An 18512-nucleotide genomic window follows, 5' to 3' on the forward strand; every position below is an offset into this window, starting at 1 on the left:
GGTGACAGGGACTGAGGACGGCGTCTCCGGGGTGCGAGCCGGGGCTGGGGAAGACCCCGGAACCGACGGCTGACGGATTCATCGTCAAGAAGCTCGCTTCGCGCCGCGGCCTGGGCTGGGTGTGGGGCTAGAAGGGAGGTGGACGACTCAGTCAGCACCAGCGGGGAGCGCCGCCTGACGCCCCGAGATGCTCAGGACAGAAGGTCCCAGCACAGGGCGCCAGGGACACGCGGAGGCTGCGGGGTGCAGGGGGAGACTGTGCCGGATGCAGGGGGCATGCGCGGGGCCCTGGGGCGGGCGGGCGCGTGGCGGGTGGACTGAAGGACGGGGGTCTGCAGGAGCAGGAGACAGACAGACAGACAGAGACAGAGACAGAGACAGAGAGGGAGGAGGAGGGGGAGACGAGGCGGGAGGCTGGGGTCCGGCACAGCAAGACAAGACCGCGCGGGGCTTGCCCCGCAGACAGCAGGCCGTGGGGCCCTCAAGGGCGTGAGGGGGGGCAGACGTGGCCGTCACTGTCCCCCTTCCGCGCCCCCCGGCACCGCGAACCACCGTCTGCCGTGACCTTGTTCGTTACCGATCTGCCTGTCTGTGCAATGTTTCCCCACTCAGACAAAGTCCCAGAAAGGCGGGGAGCAGACCCCTTGTTCGCTGCTGAACCCCAAGGCCTGGCACAGCCCCCGCTCGTGGTGGCCGCTCGTATCTGGTGAGGGGAGGAGACGGGTGTGAGTGACCGGACAGGCCCGTCCGCCCGGCGGTCACTAGGTCTGTGCCGCAGCCGCCTGCCCCGCTGCTGGGACGTCCCGTGACCCGGGGGCTGTGACCCGGCGGGCTGTGCTGTGGCGGGGACGTGACACCCCGAGGGCGGAGGGCAGGAAGGCCACGTGAGGCCGCGGGCGTGGGCTTCTCCCCTCGCCTTCGACTCGAGTCCCCCGGGGCCGTGGCCGTCGCCCGCGCCCCAGGGCAGGAGACTGGGGGTCGCTCTGCGGGTCTGCAGGCCGGAGCCCCCGGCAGCGCGGAGGGCGGTGCCGCCCGGCGGTGGGGTGTCGCCCCCGGGAAGGGCGCCCCTGCCGCGCCGGACTTGGCCCCAGCAGCCACGGGCACGGCCCTGCCCCGCCCCGCATCCCGCCCCCCTGCAGGCGCGGCTTCCCGCCGTAGCCCTTCGCCGATCCCTGAGCGGCGCCTCCTGGTGGCGGCCGCCTGTCGCGTAGGGGCCCCCGTGGCCTCGCGAGCTGCGCAGGCAGGCGCCGCGGTCCCAGCGGCTGCGACTGTGCAGAAACCGAGGCAGCTGCACGGTGTCGGCCTCACGCTCGCGGCGGTGGAAACGTGTTCCCCGGAGCGATTGCTGTTTCGACGCGATTCTTCCTCTGCTTAAAACGACTGCTTACACAATATCTTAAAATCCGTATGTGTCTCATTCGATGTTTCACTGGCATTTACCAACTCATTTCGTGGCCTTTGACCTGTGTCTAGCTGTATTATGAGGGATTCATATACCTTTATTAGGTGAAACCAATGGAATTTATGTCTCTGTGTGGTCTGTAGTAACAATCTCGCGTTTTCTCATTTTCAAAACAAGTAGCTAAGGATTAGCACGTCATCGACTGAGTCGTCCATTCTCTCCTTATTGACTTTAGGTGGCTCAGTACGTAGTATCCGCCTGTGAGAGCTGAGATAGGTTCGGCTGTGTTATCACACGCAGGCCTTGAAAAGCACGTAATAAGCGCGTGCTCGGCACACACGGTGCCGTCGGGGGCTGGTCACGGGGCCCCGTCCGACTCAAGGTGACGCCATCAGATGGCGCACGAGGCGGGGCGGTGAAGGCGCAGTTTCCAGGGCTGAGCCCAGACGCGTCTTGCGTGGCCTCGCCACGTGCCACCAGCCCGCGCGCACGCCCCGGGCTGGCCGCGCGGGGGGCGGAGGAGCCCGTCCCCGGGCGTGCAGGGGTGACGGCGTGCCCGCGGCTCTAGGCCGCTTGCTCCAGAGAACTGTTTATCTATTCTTATCTCAACACAATTCCTTTAATTACCATTATTATAATTTTGCAGTCCATTTTGACATATGGCTGGGAAAATCTTTTTCTATTATGTCTCTTTTCCCCTAAATATTCTGGGCTTTTCTTATGCAAATGCGTTTGTTTAATACAATCGGGAGGGTATTCTCTGCCTCCCCCTCCAACACACAAGTCTCGCTGGCGTTTCGATTGAAACGCATTATATCACACCCGTTCATTTGGGGAGAACATCCCTATCCGCGCATTATTCACCCTTTCCTCCAAGCGCCTCTGCTCCGAAAGGGAAACAAAACAAGAAAAGCATCCGAAATCTTCACTGTAAGTCGCTCGGAATTCGCGGGGCATTTAGCATGCGGTAAGAACTACTTCACACAATTTTAAAAGATCGGAGTGAGAGACCTGTGTCAGCAGGTCGCATGGCTCCCCAGTCACCTGCGTGTCGGGGTTTGCGCGGGCGGCCGTCGAAGGCGCAAGGGTCTGAGCCGCGCACGCGGCGGTGCCGGCCCTCCGCCGACGCCCACGGTCCCCCGGCAGCTCGGGGCACGTGCCACGTGGCCCGGCCTCTGCCCTGAGCTGCCAGGTTCGGTGGCAGGAGCTCAGAGATGGAAGACGCGATGGTCGATTTTCTGAGAGCAAAGTGAGAAGCTGGTCGTGTTGGCAGACGACGGCCCGTGGCGAAAGGCCCTCGGCGGCAGGTCAGCGGAGAAAGAGTTGGTGTTTTTTTAAAATCTGAATTTCTAAAAACATCTTCAGATTTCGATGAAGACGACATACTCCTTCCCCACAGATGTTTCCCGCATCAAGGAAGACATTCTCCTCAGTCGGTTGGCAGTCCCGGGGATGGAAACTTCTCCAGAGGAAGGAAGGGCCGTGGGAGGACGTGCCCGTGGGGGAGCCGACTTGGGACTCTGCACCGAAGGGGTGCGAGGGTCCGAGCGAGCCGGCCGTCACGTTTTCCGTGCGTCAGGGTCCGTCTCAGCTGCTTCCGGCCCCGCGGGCGAAAACTGGCCAGAGGAACCGAAGCGGGGAGAGGCCGGGGCTGGGCCGAGAGCTGGCGGCGACGCGGTCAATCGCGCGAGCAGCGCCGAGCAGCCGGGGACGGCCGCCTCGCGGCACCGCGGAATTGCATTTAGATAGAATTCTTGCTGAACTAGAAATAGTGCCGAGATCAGCTGTAAATCCCCGCTAAAGTGACTTATCGTGCAAAGGGTCAGATGTCATAGTCCGGGCTCCGCGAGCCCCACGCTGCTCGCGGCGAGCATTCAGCCCGCGGTCGCAGCGTGAAGGCGGCCGAAACGACGCAGACAGATGGCCGTGGCTGTCCGTCCAGTGACACTTACTTACGGGCGTTCGCCTTTGAATTACATGTCCGTTACGTGAGGAAATGTCACTCTTCTTTTGACTTATTTCAACAAGTAAACGTGTAAGAACAAAAACGTTTTTAGTTTACAAGCTGTAAAAAAACAGGCGGTAAGATGGCTTTGACCCGCAATCTGCTGACCCCCGATGCAAGGTCATAAGTTGGAAGGTGTCCGCGACGCCTTCCTCTAGCTGCTTGAGGCATAGGAGATGTCACGTGCGCACCTAGAATAAAGAGGCTAATTTCTTTAGCATACAAAGAGCTCTGAAAAAAAAAAAAAAAACCAACATGTCTAACAATGCAACGTAACAACAGCCAAACAACAAAAACAGAAACGTGCCCGGAGGACCCGCCGGCCAGCTGCGGAGCGCACGCTCAGTCCACAGGGGTTGGGAGCAACGCAGACCCTCCTCCCGCGGGTGGGGGGTGGCCGGTCCCACATCCGGGTCCTCGTGCCAGGGCCGTGCCGGGGGGCGGGGCCGGGGAGGGCGGCCCTCGCCACCTCGTCCTCGGGAGTTTAGCGTGGCACAGCCACGCGGAAGGCAGTTCGACATCCATCAGCGTCTTTAAAACGAGCATCGCTGTCCACCCGAAAATCCCCACGTTAGGAAGGCAGCCCGCACCCCACGTGGGCAGAGGCTCCCTGCGAGGCTGTGGGGCCACGCACACCGCACCCCACGTGGGCAGAGGCTCCCTGCGAGGCTGTGGGGCCACACACACCGTCAGAGGCTGGGAGCCGCCGCACGCGTGTCAAGGGAGGACTGGTTAGATAAATGCCGGCCTGCCGAACACGGAGCCGCGTGCAGAGGGAGGAAGAGAGGATCGGCGGGAGCGGAGGGCTCGGAGCCACCGCCAAGGCTCGCTGTCGAGTGAGAGGTGTCAGATGGGGCGCGCGCCCTCATCCCGCCTCGCGGCCTCGGCGGGGCTGGCGGGGGCCGGCACGGTCTTCTTCTCCTTCCGTGAAACTTCCCGAAAACTGAATTTCTTACCACAGCCTCCTTTCAGTTGAAGGTTTTAAAAAGAGTTGAGATCAATGGCTATCGCCTCACTGTTTGTTAGTTCTCTTTTCCAGTTACCGCAGAGTATGGTCCGACATTTCTAACCCGCGAACCATGTTCAGCTGGATGGATAGCAAGAAAATGAAGTTTCGTTTGAACAAAAGGCTGTCCCCTTTCAGGAAGTGAAATGTTTATTTATAAAAGAAAACCTTAAAGGAGACTCTGTTGGACTAATAATGAAATAAAAGGTCACTCAAAACAAGCTGCCTTCCCCCCCCCCCCCCCCCCCGTTGAATCAGGAAACAAATTATTCTATGAAAGCAGCCCGAAGCGTGGTGAAGCTGCCCTGCCTCCTTCCCGCGCCCGCAGGCGGCCGGTGCCGTCTGGTCATCCAGGTGCCCCGCGGTCCCCTTTCCGGAGGCCAGCCTCCTCGCTCATCCTGACTGTCATCTCCTGCTCCCTCCCTCGCCCCCACGGGAATACACGCTCGGGAAGGCGAACGCACCCCTCTCTGCGCCCACGGCGACTCGAGGGGGGCTGCCGACGCCTGGGGCCGCGGAAACAGCATTCTCCCATTAAATTTCTAACTGGCAGACAGTGAAAGCAGCGCCTTTTTGGGGTGCGGCTCTGAGCTTACGTTCCCAGCGGTCTGTAACCCCGGGAGCCGTCGAGAGACGGGGCAGCCGTCGCCCGGACAGCTGCCTGCACGCACCCACCTCGGCTCTGTCCTGGGAGCCGCCGATCCGATGCCGTCTGCAGACTAAAGTCTGCGTAGTCACATGTGCAGCGGCCGCAGAGCGCGTCCTTCCGGGGCGCTGACCATGCGCCTAACAGCGTTGTAAGCGCTTTACATGCAGAATTTAAAAAACCTCTTTTTGTTACTCCTGTTACCTGGACAGCAAAAACGAGGCTCGGCCGTCACAGCTAGCGGCGCCGTTGGCCTGGCCGCCCCTTGCCGGCGAGTGGCAGGGCATCTGGCCGTTTGCCGGGGCCCCCACGCAGACCACTGGACGTGCTCGGCCACACCCGCGGGGTGGACGCATCGGCGGCCGCTTCTGGACGCGGCGTCTGCACCCAGAGTCCGTCGCGACCCCACTGCCAGGAACCCTCCTGGGGAGATCAGCCCAGAGGCTGCACCCCTAAACAACCAGTGGGAAGAAGCCCCACACCCAGCCGCCCTGGTGGGGGTGCCCGAGCCCCCCGCTCCCCAGACTCTGGAAGGCAGGGACGGGAATGCCCGCAGCGCGCGAGCTGTGAGGTGTTGGCTGCAGCCCCTGCCCTGCCTCCGTGAAGACTCGACACGTTGCATCGGGAAGGGGACCCACGCCGGAGACCGCCCGGGAGCCCTCCGGCCCGCCCCGGCCGCCGCCCGCACATGCTCGGCGGCGGCGTGAACGCACGCGCCCCGGTCGGCGCCGTCGCCGGCAGGCGGTGCTGGGACAAGGCTCGTGCTCTTAGCCCTCCGCGGTCACGGGGCTGGGGGAAGGGCCTGCGTGGGGAGGCCCACAGGGGCCGCTGGCTGCCCCTGTCTGTCACTAGCCCTCGTCTGTCCGCCGCCCGGCGAGAGCCGGAGGTCTCAGCGCTGCGATTCTGCCCGCGATCTGAGACTTCTGATGCTCGCCGGGGGACTACGCCGGTCTCACTTACACGAGCGAGACGAAGGTCAAGGCCAGTGGTGACCTTTCTGAAGAACCTCAGAATTCGTATCTGGAGATTCCGGAAGCAGAACTGGAGAGGACGCAGAGCCCCGCTGCTGAAGGGCCCTCGTCCTCGCCTCCCCAAAGCCTCGCGCGAGGACCGGCCTCCTTCGGTGCGAGGCATTTCCACCTCGGTCGCCTCGGGCGCCGCTGCAGGCTCGGCTGGCACAGGCTCGGCTGGCACTGCAGGCTCGGCTGGCACTGCAGGCTCGGCTGGTATTGCAGGCTCGCACCGCAGGCGGGGCGCGCCGACACCCCAGGCATGGGCTCCACCCGGATCAGCACAGGCGGACCCTGGACCCCGGCCCTTCCCGGCCCCCCTGTCCTCGTGCTCCACCCCAGGGTCCCGCACGCCTTGCAGCTGAGTGCGTCCCGGTCACGTGGGAGAGACTGCCTCGTGGGGCGGGCGCCCCTGATCGCGGGGGAGCTGGAGCCAGCAGACGCCCCCTCCCCCTTCCCTCCAGCGGTGGCTCCGCACGGGCCCACGGTGGCCAGACGAGGCAGCGGGTGGCCATTGTTGCTTCGGAGCGTAGATGGATAACCCGACCTCACATATATCTGTAGTTAGAAAAGAAAGGGCTGTTTTAACGGCCTTTGCAGAGTGTGTGTGCGTGCGTGTGCATGCGCGAGCGTGCGCGTGTGTGTTAAGTACACCAGTCCTTGTCACGTGGCTTCTCAAAGGCCGGTCGCGACGTGGGGTCTGGAATCCCCCCAGCGGCCTTCGGCGTCGCGTCTCGAATGGTCACCTTTCGCAGGCGCAGGGGTAGAATATCCCCGTGCGTTAGCTGTTTGGAAAATATTGATCCACTCATTATGCAAGACGTCTACATATTGACCCACTTCATGACAAAATATCAAAATTTCCATGTTCTTTGGAACATCGGCGCCGGTCCCGGCGGAGCCCGCGTGCGCAGGGCGGCTCTCCCACCCACGGCGGCAGTGCCAACTTTTCAAATTCCCGTTTCTGCTTGGGGACTGCAGTTCGGGCCCCGGTGACCGACGCTGCGAGGTGCCTCCCCGGGTCCGGCTGCCCCGCGTCCTGCGCTGGTGAGACGATGCGCCTTGGACGCCCAGACCCGGGGCCGCCGTGCGCTGGTCTCTGCGGGGGGAGCGGCCAGCTCGGCTCGCAGCGTGAGGACGGCGGCTGCTTCCTGTGAACGATCGCGGGCACGTGGCATTTGTCCAGGCGGACGAGAGGGTGAGCGTTCTAGGCCGGGGGTCGGCCGGTGGACGGGGACTTCGGGGTGCTCTGGGGATGGCGGGGTTGCCGTGGTTCGGGTCTCGCACACGCACGAGCTCAGCCCAGCCTCGGGGTCACCGCAGCTGGACCGAGCTTGTTCTTACGATTTCCCGCGTGAGGATCCCCCGCAGGGCGCGCTCGGCTCAGCGTTTCCCAGGGCGGCGTCGGAAACTGAAGCGACGTGTGTGCCGCGCCCCGGCCTCGCCGTGACGGACGCGCCTCCGGCCGCATGCTGCCACGTGCTCTGCTCCGGGGAGACGGCCCCTGTGGGGGACACCTGCGCCCCGTCCCCGCGCTCGACGGCCCTTCCTGCAGCCCACGCGGGAGCCGCAGCCCGCGCCGGGCCCCCGTTCCCCGGGCGGCTCGGCTTGGAGTCTGCTGACGAGCGGGAGGGTCTGCGAAGGGGGAGAGATGGCGTTGCCCCCCCGCCCCCGCCCGCCATGGGGTCACGGGGCCGTCACGGTTCCCGTCACCGGGGAGTCGATGCCGGAGCCGCCTCTTCAGTGCACAGACAGCGGAAGGGACCGCGACGGGCTTCCCGGCCCCACCGCGCCCTGACAGGGTCTCCGATGCCTCCTGCGTGGAACATTCTAGAGCCGCTCCATTCCTTCCCGTCCGTGTGTGACTCGGCAGGAGGATTAGCTCCCCGGGTCCCACGGGATTAGCCGTGGCCGCGTGACATGCCGCGGTCCCACGCAGAAGCGCGTGTGGAGCTCGGGGAGTGTGTGCGCCGTCTCCCTCCGGCTGGGAAGCCGCGGGCCCCACGTGGTGGCGGCACCATCGTCACGGGGCTTCCTCCAGCCCGAAGGCGCACCTGTTCACCTGGAGCCCAGGTAAGAGCAGGAGGGCGACTGTCATCCTAGGGCAGGAAGGGCCGCGGGTGTTTCTCACTTCGGCCCGCGATAGACGACAAACCCCGTTCCTGTGATTCATCGGTGCCTTCCCGGTGATCCCGCACTGCTCTAGGTTAAATAATTGTCTTTTAAAAGTTTTCTATCTCTCTATATATTTGCATGTGTACTGGATATAATTGTAACGAATCTCGATTTAGAATTAAAAACAAACATCGAGTGACTTATGGGCACAGGGAAAAGTAAGTTTGAATTCATATACGTATTTTTGTTGTAGAGAAAATGTGACAGTGGTCAATAAAAGACTTTCAGACACAGAAATAGAACACGTTCTGTGAAAAATAAAACGGGTTTGCAAGCTAAAAGTGAAGAGGTAAACGATTATAAAATTCGGCTTGGCGAAGAAGAGGTCGTCTGTGTGTTTTTTTTAAGACGGATAATGGAGGACGTCCAACCACCATGGTGTTTCGTTCCTAGGGAATACTTTCAGAAGAATGATATAACAGTTTAATTTAAAAATGTCAATAGGTACAATATACCGAAAAATTCAACCCTTGCAGCTTAGGAGGGAAAGTTTTAAATGTCAGCTCTGAAATGTGCCCGGGGACGCATCGTTTCATAAAAATCTTCCCCGAGCATTGCTGTCCGATGACCATTCCCGCGGCGACGGGTCTGTTCTCCGCCTGCGCCGTCCGCCGCGGGAGCCCCGGCTTCACGTCGCTGTCAAGGTCTCGAAATGTGGCTGTGCCCCCGAGAAACCGAGTTTATTGTTATCTTAACGGTGTAAAATGTAAAGACGTCCGTGTGCCCGGGGGCTGGTCCTCTGCATTTTCATTGTCTGTGCCATTAGGGCGACTAGGTTATCGGTCCATCAGTTGTAAAAAAAGGTCCAAGTACAGTTGCAAAATTACTTCTGCTCCCTGCTTTAAAAAGAGGGCACGCCATCACAGCGGCACCCAGGTCTTCCCTGCGACCGTTGGCCTCCGCCGTGACAGCCTCCGCTCCTCGCCGCGGCACCTGTGGGGGGTGGAGCCCCACCCCGCTCCGGGAGAGGACGTGGGACGCGTCCCCCATAGGGAGGGGCGCGTGGGGGTGCGGGGACCTAGTGGCGTCCCGGAGGCCCCGCGTCCAGGCCCCAGGCGGCGGCCCAGACAGAGCAGCACGTTTCCCTCCGTCTCGGGTGCAAGGACAAGTGGTGGGCGGGGCGGACCGGGCAGCTGCAGAGCGTCCACCTGAGAGGGCGGACACCTCGGAACCAGAGCGAGCCCGCGACCCGCTGCCTGCACGGCCCCCGGGGGGTCACGAGCTCGCGGGGTGTGGGCCGCGAGCCCGGCCGTTTCAGCGGCAGAACCAGCGCCATGCAGGGGACGGGTGGACTCGGGGCCGCGCGGGAGGGACGGGAGCTGCGGGGCCCCGAGGGGAGGCGGCGGCCGCGTGGTGTTGGCTGACGGGCGACCAGCGACGCGCGGAAGGGAAGAGGTGGCCCTGCGTGTGGCCGAGGAGGCGGCTCTGACCCTCGGGCAGGTCCGACCACTGGAGGTGTGGCGTGTCCGCTCACGGCGTCTGCCCGCACTCTGAGGGTCGGGGACCCTCCGGGCAGAGTCCGCGTGGCGGCCGTGACCGTGGCCAGGGCTTTGGGCGATGGCGAAGCTCCCATCGGTCAGCTTTCCAGACCGATGGATTCGGGGACCAAAGAGAGACGAGGGCCGGGCGGGCCGGAGTCTGGACGCCCACAGCACGTGCCGCTCCGCAGGCCGCGTCCAGGGGTCACGCCAGGTGCCAGCTCCCGTGCCGGGGAAGCCGGCGCGCCTCGCGGGCCGGGCCTTCGTCCTGCAGGTGCCGCCCCCCCGGTCCGCTGTGGGGCGTTTTCCACCCACCACTGGCGGCGTCGGACGTGTGGCCTGCGGGCCTGGGACGGCAGTGGCCCTGGTCGCAGTGCGGACTACGTCCCGAGCCCTCCCCACGAGAGCGCCCACGCCAGGGGAGGCCATGCGTGCACCAGCTGAGCTGTCCGTCCACACGCAGCGCACACGGGCGAGCGGGGTGCTGCGGAGGAGAGCGGGGGGGCGGCCGGCGGCCCCGCAGCAGGGGCCACGCTCGCGCTCGTGCCTGTGAGACGGCCGCTCACGAGAGACGACGGGCAGGTCGGTGACGGGGATGGGTGGGTGGTGGGTGGATGATGGATGATGGATGATGGATGATGGATGATGGATGGGTGGATGATGGATGGATGATGGATGATGGATGGATGCTGGATGATGGATGGATGATGGATGATGGATGATGGATGATGGATGGATGGATGATGGATGGATGGATGATGGATGGATGGATGATGGATGGATGGATGGATGGATGGATGATGGATGGATGATGGATGATGGATGGATGATGGATGATGGATGGATGGATGGATGATGGATGATGGATGGATGATGGATGATGGATGATGGAGGATGGATGATGGATGGATGGATGGATGATGGATGGATGATGGATGGATGATGGATGATGGATGATGATGGATGGATGGTGGATGGATGATGGATGGATGATGGATGGATGGATGGATGATGGATGATGGATGGATGATGGATGATGGATGATGGATGGATGGATGATGGATGGATGATGGATGGATGATGGATGATGGATGATGGATGATGGATGATGGATGATGGATGGATGATGGATGGATGGATGATGGATGATGGATGATGATGGATGATGGATGATGGATGATGGATGATGGATGATGGATGATGGATGGATGATGGATGGATGATGGATGGATGATGGATGATGGATGATGGATGGTGGATGATGGATGATGGATGATGGATGGATGGATGGATGATGGATGGATGGATGGATGATGGATGATGGATGATGGATGATGGATGATGGATGGATGGATGATGGATGATGGATGATGGATGGATGATGGATGATGGATGATGGATGGATGATGGATGATGGATGATGGATGGATGATGGATGATGGATGGATGATGGATGATGGATGGATGATGGATGATGGATGATGATGGATGATGGATGATGGATGATGGATGATGGATGATGGATGGATGGTGGATGATGGATGATGGATGATAGATGGATGATGGATGATGGATGATGGATGATGGATGATGGATGGATGATGGATGATGGATGATGGATGGATGATGGATGGATGATGGATGATGGATGGATGGTGGATGATGGATGATGGATGATAGATGGATGATGGATGATGGATGATGGATGGATGATGGATGATGGATGATGGATGATGGATGATGGATGGATGGTGGATGATGGATGATGGATGATAGATGGATGATGGATGATGGATGATGGATGGATGATGGATGATGGATGATGGATGGATGATGGATGATGGATGATGGATGATGGACGATGGATGATGGATGATGGATGATAGATGGATGATGGATGATGGATGATGGATGATGGATGATGGATGATGGATGGATGGTGGATGATGGATGATGGATGATAGATGGATGATGGATGATGGATGATGGATGGACGACAGACTGATAGGCACAGTGGGTGATGCACAGCCTGTCTGTCAGCCGGTCTGGCTCTCTGCGCACTGGAAAACCAGGGGCCGCTCGGCTCCCCGCCGGTGCCGTCGCCGTGGACCGCTGATGGCTGCGGAGTCGTTACTTCGGTGTCGTGGACGGGGGATCAGCACGTGGCGGTTCAGAGCTGCTGCGCACTGTCCACGTGGCCGCTGGTCGAGAGGCGCTGGCCGCGAGGCTGCCATGTCCGTCGAGAAGCAGAGGGGCGGCAGCAGCAAAGAGCAGTGTCCGCGGCAGTCGGGGGCGCGCACGGAGCCCGCCCCCCTCCGGTGAACCCCACCTCGGCGGCCGCTTTCGACCACTGCCTTCCACATTGCGAACCAAGGAAGGCGATCAGGCTTTAAACACGCTAGCGTTTTCCCTTCTGCGTCTCTGCGTGAACGAGTTTCTTCTTAGTCAGCGCAAGGCCGTCGCGGGTGGGGTCGGCAGATGTCACGGGGAGCCCCGCGCCGCCCTCGAAGCCAGACACAGTCACATGGCACGCTTTGGCCAATACGATGCGAGCTGGAGTGGCACCCGGCAACCGCAGGCGGGGCCGTGGGAGCGGCATCGGCTCGCAGGTCCGTGAGGGCGCGGAGCCAGCACCCTCCGGAAGCCTGCCCGGGAGTCGGAGGGAAGAGAAAAAGCGTCCGTATTCAAGCTCCGGTTTCCCAGATGGGATTTTCTTCGTCCTCATCAGGGCAGTCGGTTCGGAAGCCTGGCTTCGTGGGGCGAGAAGGAGGACTCTGGGGGCCGTCCTGCCCCGCGCCCTGGTGTCCCCAGTCCCTGTGAGCGGGCGGGGGGTCGGTTCATCGTCATGCTGTGGGGCGTTGGGGGGACGGGAGGTAACGGGAGCACCGTGTCCACTCTGCTCAAGTCTGCTGTGAACCTAATAAATGCTGCTCCGACAAATAACGTTTATTAATTTTTTTGGAGCGTTATCTCAGCATCGACATTTTAAGCAAAGACTCACGAGCCTTCCCGCCGCACACTGTCTGGTCGCCTTCTGGTCAGAGAACATCGTGCAGGATGTTTAATTGTCGTCGTGCCCAGGTGGAAATCGGATCAGGAAAGGCTTCCCACTAGAGTCTGCAGAGAACCCACGGAAACGGGCCATGGGCTGAATCCCGTCCCCCCGAAATCCCTGCCCCCCAGGACCTGCGACCCGGGCTTCGGTGGGAAATTCGGTCTCTGCAGATGTGGTCAGCACAGCGCCGTGCTGGGCTCTTAGAGCCTGGAGAACAGAGCTCATCGTAAGTGTTGTTATCACGGTAAAAACGTAAGGATGAAAAAGAAAAACCCACATCACAATGAGTAGAACACGCTCTGAAAGGCGGTCGGGGGACTGAGGCCGTGGGTGACCGGCGGGGCGCTGGCGACCGGAGGTAGCGTGGTGCGCGCCTTGCGTCCGGTTTCCGAGGGAACGTTTCAGAGGCACGTTTTCCCCTGCAAACCGAAAAGCTGTCTTTGAAAACGTGCCAGCAGAAATGATTCTCGTTGAAATGGACATCAAGATAGCCTCAATAAAAAGGGGCGAGTGGCGAGGAAATGGCCCCCCCAGATAGTAAACATGTCACAAGCCATCGTGTCTGAAACACGTGGGCTCCGGCTCATGAGGAGGCAGACAGGTCGATGAAAGTAAGCGGAGGGGCCAGAGATAAGCCTAAAAAACAGACGAGTTCAGCATATACTAAAGACGGCATTTTAAGTCAGCGGGTACCGGGTGAGTTGTTTAATAAACGGTGCTAACGCAGCCCACGTGGGGGGAAGAAAGCTGGCTCTCTCGTCCACACCCTCCCTCCCGCGAATAGATTCCAGATGGATCGAGGGATTGATTTCCTTACAAATCTATTTTCTAATAAACAGTAACAACAAGACCCACAAAACGAGAAACGGACAAAGGACGTGAGCAGGCGGTACTAAAGAAGGCTCTTCCAGAGTGAGCGTATGGTACCCTCGGGCTTGACGAAAAGCTCTTCTTATCCCTCAGCTCCACAGGATCAGAGGGCAGGGAGGGGCTCACTGGGACACCCGTGGGGACGTGCGTCTCTGAGAGGCAGCTTAGCGCCGTCTGCGACAGGGCGGGCGGCGCCTCTGGTTCGGCGGCGTGTGCGGGGGCCTGCTCACACGTGTGTGCATGGCTGCGCGTGCGCGCGCTCAGGGCCGGTGGCCGGAGGCAGGACCGGAGCCCCCCGCCGGCCCGGCTGACGGGCGCCCGTCGCTCAGGCTCGGCCCGGACGCGGTGAACGAGGAGCGCGCCGGGGCCCCGCACGCGGCCGCACACGCCCCTCCGAGGCGTCACCGCCGTGATGCATGTGCGCCGTGCTGGATCCCAAGAGGCCACGTGTGCAGCCTCACATGAACTGTGGGATGTTCGCACAGCGTCCTGGACGGTGGGTGGCGGCCCCGCTGTTTCAGGGGGAACCAGGAGACTCATCCTCCCCGTCACACACCAGGCAAAGCGCAGTCGAGTTTAGGGGTCTCCGGGGTGTGTGTGGTTCCATCTACCTGGGGCTAATGGCTTCACAGTTTGTGGGCAACAAACTGACGTGCTCCGAGACGGCCACCCTGCGCTGGCCACACTGCTCCCGCGGCTGTGCGTCGGCGTGGTTCGTGCGTGTGTGTGTGTGTGTGTGTGTGTGCACGCACGCGTGTGTGCGCCCGACTCTCTAGGCTGTCGGCCCTGTGACGGTGGGAAGCCGGTCTGTGTTCTCCTCGGCTGCATTTTCAGCACCGTGGACGGCGCCCGCAGGCAGGCGGGACCTGAAGTGTGCGCCCAGCAGGTAGCGTCATCGTGCACTGCCCGCCTCCTGCACAGGGAGCTGGCGGCCCTGGCCTGGCCGGCGCTGCCCGGCGGCGGGCGCTGCGGGGACTTCCTTGCTGGTTCCCAGATGCGGCCGCTTCAGCTCCGAGGTCAGCGTTCGGCAGTCATTACGCAGCACACACGTGTCCAGTGCTGGCCACACGCGTGTCCTTGGGGAGGCCCCGCTGGCCTCTGACATTCCTTCCTGCCCCCTACAGTGGCAGGCGCCTTTCAGTGACAGCTCTTGAGCTTGGACCCTCGTCCAGCTCTGACCAGCTGACCGCGCCCCAGAAATGTGGTTTCTCTTGGGGAGATGCTCTTGCAAGGAGAGGCAGCTTCCTCCTGTCAGGACTTCAGAAGCGGCTCCCACCAGGAACGGTGCTGAGCATCGTCGCCTCGCGCAGCTGCAGGGGGCCGTCAGCGGCAAACAGCGGGGAAGCAACCGTGCTCGTCCCTAAGAGCCGGAAACGCGACTCATTGGAGAAGGGTGACCTGACTTCCTGATGACCTACCTCTGACTGTGATTGCAGGAAATTCTGAGCCCCTGTGTCAGCAAAACCTAGGCTGAGTTCTCTCGTGTGATGGGAAGGTCGCTGATGCCCGTGCGCTGAGAGCAAGCTCGCTGCCGTGACGCTGGCGTGTGCAGTGACCGGGCCGTGACGCCGGCGGTGACCGGGCCGTGACGCCAGCGGCGACTGGGCTGTGACACTGGCGGTGACCAGGCCGTGACGTTGGCAGCGACCGGGGCGGCCCTGGGGGCTCATCAGCGCGTAATGGCGGCCTCCCGAGGGGACCTGAGCCTTCGCCAGCGCGGCTCGGGCGCCTGCACTTTGAGTGAGTCCCTGCAAGGTGGGATCGTCGCTCACGTCCCGCGTGTCTGGTGGCTGTCGGGCCTGGGCGGGCAAGTCCACTCCGCCATGACGGCACTCAGAACGCTCGCTTGTGCAGCGATCGTCACATTAAACGTCCTTCTTCCTCTAGCAGTGACACAGTGTGTCACACGAGTCTCACCTGTGCTGCCCGTGACCACATGTGAGGAGTGATCCCTGCTCCCTCTGCAGACTAGTGTGCTGGTCCCCCGGGGCCACCCGGGCTCGGCGACCTCACAGGACGCGGCACGTAGCACAGTAGTCACGGCTGAGACGCATCGCGGCAAAACACAGAGCGAAGCCCGCAAAGGGAAGAGTCTCACGGGGCGACGTCCGGAGGAGGCCGCACGGCCCTGCAAAGTCCCGTCACCGCGGAGTCGCTCGGGACACCCTCGGTCCCTCCGGCACGGAGCCGGGGCCTCACCTGGGCCTGCGAGCCCCGGTGTTTACGGCGGGCCGGTCGCCCAGGCACCCTCTGCCCGGCACGCAGTGTCATTCTAGAATGCCCGGCAGGACGCGGCGTCCCCACGAGCAAGTTAGGCCAGCGAGGGCCGGCCAGGGGCCAGCAGCCCTGCGGGGTGGGGAGCCGCCCTCCTGCCCTCAGGCCCCGTCCCGAGAGCATCGCCGTCCCCTCCCCCGCCGTCTCCTGGGACCGCGGGGCGGCTTTGGGGGAGGGAGACTCGGCCGCCTTCCCGCTGTGTCCATGCAGGTCCGACCCTCTCGGATCGGGGAGGGCGCTCAGGCTGCCGCGTGTCGTCTGTGGGGGGACGAGGGGAGGAGAAAGACGGGAGGAGGGGGAGGTAGTGGACGTGTCTGTGACGGGTTGTGCCCCGGCGTCCTTCCGGAAACGTCTGCCTGGCTCTGAGTAGATGTCGAATCTCATGACGCGCCCTGACCCGCGGAGTGGCGGAGAATGAGCTGGGCCCCACCGAGCGGCTCCGTGTGGGGGGGAGGAGGGCGCGGAGCACGTCCACCTGCGCTGGGCTCAGTGCTGTTCCATCCCGGGTCCCCGTGCACGGCGGTGGGGTCCCCGGAGTCTCCGCTGGCCCGTGACGGTCAAACCGCTGCCGGCCTCGGGGGCCCCGCGTGGGGGCCTGGTGACGCCCGGCTCCGGCGTGCGCCGCCATCGGTGGGTGCTGGCGGTGACGTCAGCCGGGCCGTTTGCGTCCCGGCCCCTCTGAGTCCCTGCAGGCCGCCACCCCGCGCCTGCCTGGCCGCGGCCGCCCCGCTGAGAGTGTGGAACCCCGCCAAGGACAGGAGGCCATGTGCGCGAAGGCCCCGCCTCGGCCGGGTGCGAGCCCTCACTGGCTCACGATCGCACTTGTAATCACCTCCCTTTCCTTAACGGTCTGGGGCTCCGCAGCTCGTTCGTTAAACAAAGAAAACAGCAAAGCCGTCCCCTGGCACAGCGTCTCTGTGTGTCCCCGACGCTGCCGATCGTGAGCTGTCCTGGTCCCCGGCTGCGCTGCTGCAGGCGGGGCTGGTGGCGGGGGCGGGACAGCCGGGTTGCCAGGCGGCCGCAGACGTGCGGTCGGCTTCCGGTGGACGTGAGCTTGCACCCGCCAGGCGGCCGCGTGCGGTGAGGGCTCCGCGCCCCCAGACGCGGCGGGCGCCGGGGGGTCCCCGGAGCCATCTCAGCGTGCACTTCCTGTCTCCAACAGGGCGAAGGTGAAGAAAGGCTTGCGCATCGTCGGGGTCCGGGCCAGCAGCCCGTCCGCCTGGGAGGTGAGGGAGAGCTCGGACCGCGCCGGCAGGTACACGCTGGCCGTCATCGAGTGCCAGAGGACGGCGACGGCGCTGGAAGGCAGGTGAGTCCCCGCTGGCCGTGCGGCGTGCGCACACGCTGCTCGGGCTCTCGCCCCGCGTTCGCGCCTCCCGCTTTCGGGGGGTGTCTTCGCTGCGTGTTCACCGTGATGCGGGCGCTCCGCGTCGCACCCAGACTCCGCGGCAGCCCGGGGCTCCCGCAGGGCCTGCCCCCCGCGGACGGCGTTCTCCCCGGACTCCCGCAGGGCCCGCCCCCCGCGGACGGCGTTCTCCCCGGAGGCTGCGGCAGCCCGGGGCTCCCGCAGGGCCTGCCCCCCGCGGACGGCGTTCTCCCCGGAGGCTGCGGCAGCTCCCCGTGGCCCTCTCGTCCCGTCGTTGGGCGGACCGGAGGCGTGGGCATCGCTCGGACGGCCCACGTGCGAGGGTCGAGCCGGCGTGCACGTCCCCCGCCCCGGGGCCCTGCGCCCCACACCTGCCGCCCAGGTTCCCGCACAGGGCGTGCGGCCGGAGGCGGCCGGAGCTGTGTCCACTCCCGCCGGGTAGAGACACGGCCCGCAGCCGGGCGGGGCAGTGCGGGGACCACATAGCTCAGACTCGTTCCCGCTTCCCAAGGCCTCCGGGGCAGCTCCGGAAGGTTCCGGCTGGTCACGCCTCGCGCCACGTTTAGGTCGATCTCTGCTCTTTGTATCACCGGAAATGGCGACGGCCGGAAGGGACGCCTCCCGGGTGCACCGCACGTCACCTCCGAGTGGGGCCTCTGGGCGTCGCCGCTCAGCGTCAGTCCTGATGGCGAGGTCGTGGCCCTCGGCCGGCGGCTGCCTCACTTCGTTTGGTTTTTGAGGCTGTTCGATGGCGTCTGGGGGTGCGCGGCCTCGGGCCCCCGCTGTGCTCCCCGCCCCCGGCGGCCCCGCCCGGACGCGGGCTCTGCCTTCTCGGGCGCCGGCGTGTGCCTTCGGCCTCGCGACGCCGGTTCAGGAGCTCGTCTTGAAGATCGGCTCGTCGGGCACCTGAGAGGGAAGAGAGGAGGCGAGGGCCTGGGGCGCGGCCGGGGCGTCCGTGCCAGTCGGCGGCCGGGGACACGCGCCCCCTCGGCGGTGTCAGCAGGTATCGGGACGCTGGCTGCGCAGGTGAGATGATGGCGGCGGGGTCGGGCGAGAGGCCCGTGCGCACACCTGCCGTTCTGCCCCGAGGGGGGAGACCGGGGGAGCCATGTTTGGGGTCCCGCTGCCCTTTCCTGCCGTCCGCCCTGCGGATCGCTGGGTCATCTGTGAACTGCCTGTGCCGTGGAATGGGATTCGCGCAGCGAAAACTCGTGACTTTTGTTTC

At 63.2% G+C, this 18512-nt stretch overlaps 1 protein-coding gene across 1 annotated transcript in view; it reads left to right on the forward strand.

Annotated features, from left to right (window-relative positions):
• Positions 1–18512, forward strand: part of TMEM132D (transmembrane protein 132D) — a 216293-nt gene that overhangs the window by 117995 nt on the left and 79786 nt on the right. Inside the window, exon 11 of the mRNA XM_036220924.1 lies at positions 17084–17230. Within this exon, the coding sequence (XP_036076817.1) occupies positions 17084–17230 (147 nt within the window). The remainder of the gene's footprint in view (positions 1–17083; positions 17231–18512) is intronic.

The sequence above is a fragment of the Rousettus aegyptiacus genome, unplaced genomic scaffold (assembly GCF_014176215.1).
Source record: "Rousettus aegyptiacus isolate mRouAeg1 unplaced genomic scaffold, mRouAeg1.p scaffold_m13_p_5, whole genome shotgun sequence".
Taxonomy (NCBI): domain Eukaryota; kingdom Metazoa; phylum Chordata; class Mammalia; order Chiroptera; family Pteropodidae; genus Rousettus; species Rousettus aegyptiacus.